This window comes from Dryas octopetala, chromosome 6 (genome assembly GCF_963921425.1).
Source record: "Dryas octopetala chromosome 6, drDryOcto1.1, whole genome shotgun sequence".
Lineage (NCBI taxonomy): Eukaryota > Viridiplantae > Streptophyta > Magnoliopsida > Rosales > Rosaceae > Dryas > Dryas octopetala.
This window is the reverse complement of record NC_141371.1, coordinates 13,067,892-13,076,856: the sequence shown is the minus strand read 5'-3', so window position 1 is coordinate 13,076,856 and position 8,965 is coordinate 13,067,892. Positions and strand designations below refer to the sequence as shown.

The window sequence follows — 8,965 nt, the reverse complement described above, 5'->3', positions numbered from 1 at the left end:
CATTAACACGAATAAGCTTTTTATTAATTTCATCACTAAAAATGATGATCTCCCAATGAAGATTAGTATGGGACAGTATCCAAGAGAACTCCAAACTTCATATTTGTAGTTGGTATAAAATGAGAATTAGAAGCTTATTGAAACTTCCTCACTGTTGTTGCCACAACCCTATATATCTAGTCTTCCTTCACTATTTAGGTGCTCCACATATGGGTGAATGGTGAATGGGGAAGGAGTTGAGAGTGCCTGATTTCCTCTTTTTTTTTTTTTTTTTTTTTTAATCTGTTGTTTGACACATCTTTTTGTAAGGAAAAAATTGGATGAAGAAAGCCAAAAAAAAAAAAAAACTTACGAAAAGCGCAATTGCAAGCAAATGCAGCCAATCTGTTAGGGCTCGTTTGGTATTCTACTAAAAAAAATATTTCAAAAATTCATATTTTTTTTTTTAATGTGAGTTTTCAAAATAAATTTTAAAATTTGAAAATTTGTTTGGTATGAAATTTGAAAACAATTTTTAAGTTTTAAAAATGATGGCAGCTAAGGAAAAAAGAAGTAACAAAAAAAAAAACGATGTTTTATCGTTTTTAAATAGATACATGTTTTTGAATTTTTTTTCTAAAAACTGTTTTTGAAAATAGTTTACCAAACATGTTTTCTTGACTAAAAGTCTAAAACATATTTTTTAGTTTTTGAAAAAAAAAATAGTTTTTAAATAGGATACCAAACGGGCCCATCTTTTCAAAAACTAGTACTTTCTTTGAAGGAAATGTCTAATATGCCCTTCATTAAAAATTTCACCCCTCATGTGTAGTTGACTTGACTGTTACCAAAGAAAAATCATTTCAGCTAAGATAATCTAGTTCGGTATCAATATCTAGAATTGAGACTCACTTGCTTAAGGCAGCACTAGCAAAAACACATTGCACCATTTTTCATAGCATGGAGTTGGGGTTGGATTTTGTTTTCTTCTTTCAATTTGTTTTTTAGGATAAAATGAAAATTTATGGGGTTAGGGGTTTAGCCGTTTAGGGGGGGTCAAGTGCTCAAGTCAACTGAGTAACTAAGGAGGGCGCATTAAAAATTTCAAATAAGAAATTGGTTTGTGTAAAAAAACACTCTTTTCTATTAGTTTAGGATCTGAGCCGTTCATTTCATCCAACAGCCACAAAAAGTAAACCGTATCTTATTCGTATTTTCACATAGAAAAACCATTTAATATTCGATGGCGTGTCTCACGCTTCAGTGCTTCACAAACAAACAAGCTCCTCCGTATCTTATTCGTATTTTCACATAGAAAAACCATTTAATATTCGATGGCGTGTCTCACGCTTCAGTGCTTCACAAACAAACAAGCTCTCTCTCTCTCTCTCTCTCTCTCTCTCTCTCTCTCTCCCTCCCCTCTCTTTCTTTCTCTGCAAAGTGCAAACCCACAACAATGGTGGCGATCAGCATAGTGGACCACGAACTACCATACGACAGCCACAACACCTACGACGTGTCGCTCGACAGCGATTGCATCCACACTCTGGTAACTCACAGCGCCGCCATGGTGGAGTCCTGGCTCGCCGAAATCATCCCCACGCTCCCCACAAACCACAACATCGTGGGCCTCGATGTCGAGTGGCGGCCCAACTTCAACCGCAACATCGAAAACCCGGTTGCCACCTTACAGCTCTGCGTCGGCCACCGCTGCCTCATCTACCAACTCATCCACACCGAAAAAATTCCGCAGCCCCTCTTCGACTTTTTGGCCAATGGGGGTCACAAATTTGTGGGTGTTGGGATCGCGAGCGATGTGGAGAAGCTGCTGGTGGACTACGAGCTGGGTGTGAGCAATGCGGTTGATCTCGGCCCCTTGGCGGCGGAGAAGTTGGGCATGAGGGAGCTGAGGAATGCTGGGTTGAAGGGTTTGGCGAAAGAGGTGCTTGGGAAGGAGCTGGAGAAGCCGAAGAGAGTGACAATGAGTAGGTGGGACAATCCATGGCTGACTTGGGCTCAGGTTCAGTATGCTTGTGTTGATGCCTTTCTTTCCTTTGAGATTGCGAGGAGTTTGAATGCTTCTTCTGGGAGGGCTTCATGATTGGGGGTTTTTGGGATGTGGGTTTTTCTGGGCTAAATTTGTCAATGGATTGCTTCTGAAATGGGATTTAGGAAGTGGGTTTCTCGGGATTTGTACCAGATTTAGTATAATTAGCATGATAAATGCCCATATTATCAAGCAAATCTTAGGGATTATATATTTTGGAAGGCTTTCTCTCTTCATGTTATGTAAAATACACATTTCAGCTTGTTTAATGGTTGATTGCTTTGAGTTTAATTATTCTAGTCCTGTTTTTCTTTTTCGGTAGTAGTTGGATTGATTGGATTCTATTGAGTATTGAAGGCAATATGCACAATTTATAATGTGTCATTTTGTAGTTTCCCTAGAATTCAATTTGTCCATTTCTCTCCCTATGAAGACTAGTATGGATACTATATACACACACAATATCTCTCATCACTTGATGGGATGAGAGAGATGGATATAAGAATTAACACACACAATACCTCTCATCACTTAATGTGGATATAAGAGGTGTATACAAATATAATATCTCTTATAGGGTGGCGCGGTCCGATTTGGTCCGATTTGAGCATTAAATCGTACACCAAACCAATAAAATTAAACGGTTTGGTCCAGTCCAGTTTGACACAAAAAAAAGTTGTAAATCAAACTAAACCATTTAATGACCGGTTTGATTTGACGGTTTGGCCAAATAAAAAAAAATATACATTAGGAATTTAGGATTGTGATTTGGCCAAATAAAAAAAATACATTTGGATTGGAGATTGGCCCAACAAAAAAAGATATTAGGATTAGAGTATTAACAATTTAAGCTTATAACTTTATATAGCTACTAACTAGTTTATGTAACTAGAATTAGGGTATTAACAATTTAAGCTTATAACTTTATATAACTACTAACTAGCTAGTTTATGTAACTACTAACTACATTAACTAGTTTAAATAACTACTAATTAGTTAATGTATATATAATTATATATACATAAACAATGATAGGTATATTAGTTAAATTATTATACAATGATAGGTGTGTTTAAAGAAAAAAAGGGAAACTAAATTATTAAAAATTCAATTCAACCATTTGTGTACTTTTAACAAACAATTAAACAAAAAATATTAGTTAAATATAAGATTATTCATTAAACCTTTTTGTTTATTTTATCAAACCATTTGTTAAATATCCTCAATTAAACCATTTGTGTGTAATAAAAAATATTTAAATTAATTAATAAATTGCATATATTCAGTCCGGCCTAGGCAGTTTGTGGAAAACTTATACCGGTCTGGTCCGATTTTTTCAAAATGCTGACTTTTTGTTGACCAGTTTGGTCCGGCCAGTTGACCGGTTTTTGCCCACCCCTAAATATCTCTCTTCAAGTGACCATGAGAAAAATACTTATAAAGGAGAATACACACATGATAAGTAAGGTCTTTTAGTATACAACAATGTGTTTAATAGAAGTTCAAAACTTGATGTTGGTAGTTGGTATAAAATGAGAATGGGATTATTGAAACCTTCTCTTGTAGTGACCACAACCCATTCAGTCTTCCCTCATTTTTGGATCAGACCCACGGCTCCGACCATGTCTTTGTTGCTTTCCATGATGACGCGGAAAAATTCTCCGGTGAACGGCAAGTGAGACATCTTTGCGTTCTTCCAGGGCAAGATGGAGAACCACCCCAAGAACAAATATCAGCAGATTCGGGCAATTATGTGATTAATAAAAAATCAAATTAATAATACGATTATTTATCCCCTCCCAATTTACTCGGAACAAGTTATGCTTAAAGTCCGAGTCCACCATACAATTTCTCTCTTTTTCTTCGTATATATATATATATATATGTACACAGTTACACACTACACACCAACACACCCATTTGTATATATATTTGTTACTGGGGCAAAGTTTATCTAGTTTGTTATGCATGTTTTTAATGTTGTTTGATTAAATTTGGACTTAGGCTTTTTTGAGAAATGCGAAACTGAAGTGGGATTCGGATCAATTTCCAAATTTTTAATTTGGCGATTTTACAAGTAATCATCAAAAATCAATTATAAATTTGGCATTAATGATGGAATTAGACAATTTACAGCTGGCATATTTTTCTCAAGAGGTCATTTCTTTCTTTTTTGCTTGGCAACCAATACCTATAATCAAACGGTAATAACGATGAAGTGAAGATGATAATGATGACGAAGTGAGACGATAATGACGGGCAAGTTGTACATTTCACTGGAAGAAAGAGCTAGTTTCTGAACTTGCAGAGTGATAAGCAAAGACACTATTTTTGTAGGTTTCCGAAAGAAAGCAAATGAAGAAATAAGGGGTCCAAATAAACTCACCCTATTTGTTTCCTCAAAAACAGATTTTCACCGTCTTTTTTTCCATCTCCTTATCCCTGCACTACTGCATATACATCTCATACAACCCTAACTCCCTCAGCTCCCCTATACCTCTGTTTGCTCTGTCTCTCAGCACATCAGTTACTTCCCACTTGGGATCAAGCACCACCAGCAACATTGGAACTATAGTACCAGCCATATGCCATAACCCAAATCGAGCTTCTTCACAACCCACATACCCTGCACCCTTCTCTGTTTCATTCATTACCAATCCAATCCAAGAACTCAATGTGGGGGGGCAGGAAGATTCAAAAGTACCAGTGCTTCTGCACTATCAATCCCAAGTGGTACTACTTCATATTATGAGGAGAAATACTATGGCTGCAATGAGAGAGATGATTTTAAGGAAAGCAGCAATGCAGCCCATTCATATAGACCCTGAACCGAACAAACCACCTTAACTTGTGACATATTACAACCTGCAATGTATTCCAATAAAAAAATTAAAAGGAAAAATAAAAGAGTAACAGATGTTACCGAGCACAATCATTTTTGAGAAATAGGATTTAATAAAATTCACAACCTACAGAGTCCATAATTTTCACCTTAACAGCTCAATCCACAATGAGATACTAAATCTTCTTTCACCATTTTCCTCATGTACCTTCAGTAATCTTCACCACTGATATGAATTTTCAGAAGGAAAAGTTCGACAGACTAAAAAGATATAAAGTTTATCTTTTTATCCATATATAAGTTGTCTAAAGGTAATCTAAGCCGGCCAAATGTTAGCTAAGCAAAGGCCTATTTTCATTTCAGGTCCCGATATGGATTACAAGTCTGACTCAAGCATGGATCTTACCTGTGCATAGGAAGCTGTTTTAATTGTTATGGAAAAGGCATATGCATCAACAAACCTAAACTTCTGGTTCATTAGTGTAATATAGTGCTATATGCATCAAATTCAGCCTGACCTATAACTAGGGAGGTAAAAGAATTTCAAAAGAAAAGAAAAAAAATGGTAAAAAGAAACAGGAGAGCTTATCATATGAAATAGAGAGGGGGCACTCAGGTCTAGAAGGGAGTTCTGGAGAATCTGATTGTGCACCCCTTACTTGTAAGCCATTCCTCAGTTATGTAATCCATGATGACTTAGAATCGACCACAGTATCACATATATTTATAAGCTTCTGTTCAGAACTTCACTGGAGGCATGACAGATCTTGTTTAATCCAGATCGCAGTCTGAACTTTTTGAGCAATGATTTTCCAGCACATTGCTGAAGCCAGATTCACTAACTTCTACCATATTACTGGATAATTATAATCCTTTCTATAAGCAGGTGGATCTGAATGGAAAAAGTATCCATTAGATTGCAGAAGGCAGTTCACTTCTTTCAGTAAAATGCCATCTGCAGAAGACAAATTAAGAACAAAACACACAATAAGCAAACTGCATGGACCATGTATTGCTAATAGGACTTAACATGAAATAAGTAGCAGGTCTTAGGGTTACAACATAAAAAAAAAAAAAAAAAAAAGGGGATTATAACCATAGGGCAATAAGATATATAAGTCAGAAATCTTAATGTTTTGTAAGAACCATATATTGCCAATGACACTTTTGTATTGCATCAAGAATGTATTGTGAAAAGAGTTGCATGTGTAACAATATTTGTGGTCCTGTGGTGTGAGAAAACTCTTCCCCTAAGGAAGCTTTGGTGTATGAACTTCTATTTCATTTCATCAATGTCAGTTGCTTACAATACTGTTATTTATACACCTTCTAACAGAGAGAGAAAAGAGGAATTGTTATAACTTTCTATTACAGCTAATTATAATTCTAACAAACCCAACTAGCTTGCTAACTGCTTTGTAACTACTACTGACTCAGCACCCTCAACTTACAACTGACTTGGCACCCTTATCTTCTGAGCTGCTGACTAGCCACTTGGCTTTACTACCTTGTAGATATTGCTTCAAAGTCCTTGTAGGATTACACACCATTGTCAGCAAAGATCAGAAATTGCATATTTTTATAGAGATTTCACCCACCATAGATAACCAGATTTGCAATTTCTATACCTGTAAACTTTTCGAAATGAGAAGCCTCTAGTTAGCACTTGGCCTTACCTGTGCACTATATATCAGAATTCACCCAACCAAAAAAAGAAAAGTAAAAAAGAAAAACAAAAGAAAAATATAAAACTGTTCCAGCAAGCAGTTTAATGCCTCTATTAATATAACAAATTAGCTCTTCAGCAACTTCATATAAACCCCTGTATCATCCTACTTAAACATCCCAATACTTCATAAATCCTATCCACTTGATGGTGCGATCTATCTCCAGAAACAAACCCACAAATCCTTCCTTCTCCCTCAATGCAGCTCCACCCTGGCTTCTTCTTTAGATCCTTCTCATTCATAACTCTCCTTATCTCTTCTACTTCATCCCACTGTCCAACACTAGCTTGTGTATTACTCAACAGAGTATAATAACCAACATTATCAGGTTCTAAATCCAGGAGCCTCTGAGCTGCATATTCCCCAAGTTCTCTGTGACCATAAATTCTAGATCCTGAAAGAAGAGCACCCCAAATCCTACTATCTTGAGAAACCATCATTTTAAAAATGATAGCCAAGGCTTCTTTGAGCTTCCCAGATCGACCCAAGAGATCAACAATACAAGTGTAATGATCTAAATCAGGTTCGATTCCAAACTTCCACTTCATGGAACAAAAAGCTTCACAACCTTCGGTCACAAGACCAGAGTGGCTACAAGCAGATAATAAGCTTAAGAAGGTGACACTATTTGGCTTTATTCTTTCCCTAATCATTATATTAAAAAGTTTCAAGGCTTCAAAACCAAGCCCATGGCTCCCATAGCCCTCAATCATTGATGTCCATGTCACTACATCTTTGATCAACATTCCATTAAAACACACTCTAGCAGTAGATATGCTACCACATCTTACATACATGTTTATTATTGAGGTTTCAATATGAGTATTACATCCCTCAGCTTTGCAAAATGATTTCCTAATTATGTAGCCATGAATTCCTTTACCTAACTTCAGAGCACCTAGATTGGCAAATGCATCAACAAGGTTTGTTAATATCTCATGCCCGGGTTCAAGACCTGCAGCTTGCATTTGACGGAATAATCCAACAGCCTCATTAAAATACCCATTTTGAATGAAGCCAAACATCATTGCACCCCAAGTAATGCTGTTTCTGTGAAGGATTTCTCTAAACAATTTATCCGAGTTTCCCAATTCCCCGCACTTGGCATAGAAGTCCAACAAAGATGTCCGCAAAACATCATCACAAAGCCCACTTTTTATTTCCAAACAATGCAAGCTTTCGCCTTGAGAAAGCATCCCATGTTTAGTCAATGCTGATATAACCGTAGTTAATGTCTCAATGCTGGGTGCTACTTCACCCCGCATTTCATTGAACACATCTCCTACTTTTACAACATCCCCTCTTGAAGAATAAAAGGAAATACAAATGTTCCAGGAAACAAAATCCCTTCTATCAAGTTCACTGAAAAAGTCTTCGACTTGGTCAATGCTACCTAATTTAGCATACATTCGCAAGATTGAGTTTTGCACAGATCCATCATTTAGTAAACCACTCTTAATCACAAAACCATGAAGTTGCCTCCCATTACTTGAACTTTCAATGCCACAACATCCTTGCAACATGACCAACATTGTCACGGAATTTGGTTCCAATTCCATTCTCATTTCATTGAACAAACTAAATGCACAAACAACACTTCCCTCAGAAACATACCCTGAAATCATCGACGTCCAAGAAACTAAATCTTTGTGACACATATCATCAAACAACTTACGAGCGTAATCAAGATTGCCGCATTTCACATACACATCAATCATTGTATTGCCAAAATATACATCCAATCCAAAACCCACTTGAATTGCAACACAATGAACCATTCCTGCATATGTAACATCAACCCCAAGCAACGAAAGCACCCTGTTTATAATGGGAAACGTAAAACAGTCATGCGAAACACCCAATTTACGCATCTTGTTGTACAACAACAAAGCTGAATCAAGAAGACCCGAGTCAACATGGGACTTTATGATTGAATTCCACATCATGGTATTTGGTTCTTGTATTCCCCTGAAAACGGAAACAGCGCTCTCAAGGTCATTGAACCGAGCATACAAAGTAATTAACTTTGAATAAAGGGTGATGGGTTTAAACCCAGTTGAGACTAGAATACGAGCATGATAGTGTTTCAGGGTCTGAAGGTCCTGGCATGAATGTAGCAGCAGACTTGAAGAAGAAAATGAGAGAGGGGCTGCGAGGTTGTGATAGTGGGATTTCTTCAGGTGATGGGTGTGAAGTAGAAGATGAAGTTTTGAGAGGGGAGAGAAGAAGTGCAAACGTTGAAAGACATAGAAATGGGATAAAATCTTGAAAGCTAAAGAGAATGAGTTTTAGATAAAAATGTGTGCTTCTAAGTGTACACGACTACAATCTTTCAGTGCTGTCCAGAATGAGCTTCAAAAGAATGTAATG

General features: G+C 36.8%; 1 protein-coding gene and 1 pseudogene across 2 annotated transcripts; one reads left to right on the top strand and one right to left on the bottom strand.

The window, feature by feature from the left end:
- The first annotated feature begins 1,352 nt into the window (after positions 1–1,352).
- Positions 1,353–2,318, top strand: LOC147282529 (3'-5' exonuclease-like). Its single transcript, XM_086248582.1, has one exon. It carries the CDS (start codon positions 1,436–1,438, stop codon positions 2,078–2,080), a length of 645 nt encoding a protein of 214 aa, XP_086104708.1. The 5' UTR covers positions 1,353–1,435; the 3' UTR covers positions 2,081–2,318.
- A 3,810-nt stretch (positions 2,319–6,128) lies between these two features.
- LOC147282528 (pentatricopeptide repeat-containing protein At4g35130, chloroplastic pseudogene) lies at positions 6,129–8,663 on the bottom strand (annotated as a pseudogene). Its single transcript, XR_015122979.1, has 2 exons — positions 6,497–8,663; positions 6,129–6,398 (listed from the first exon to the last, which is right to left on the bottom strand). The product of XR_015122979.1 is annotated as a pentatricopeptide repeat-containing protein At4g35130, chloroplastic pseudogene (transcript).
- Positions 8,664–8,965: the final 302 nt, after the last annotated feature.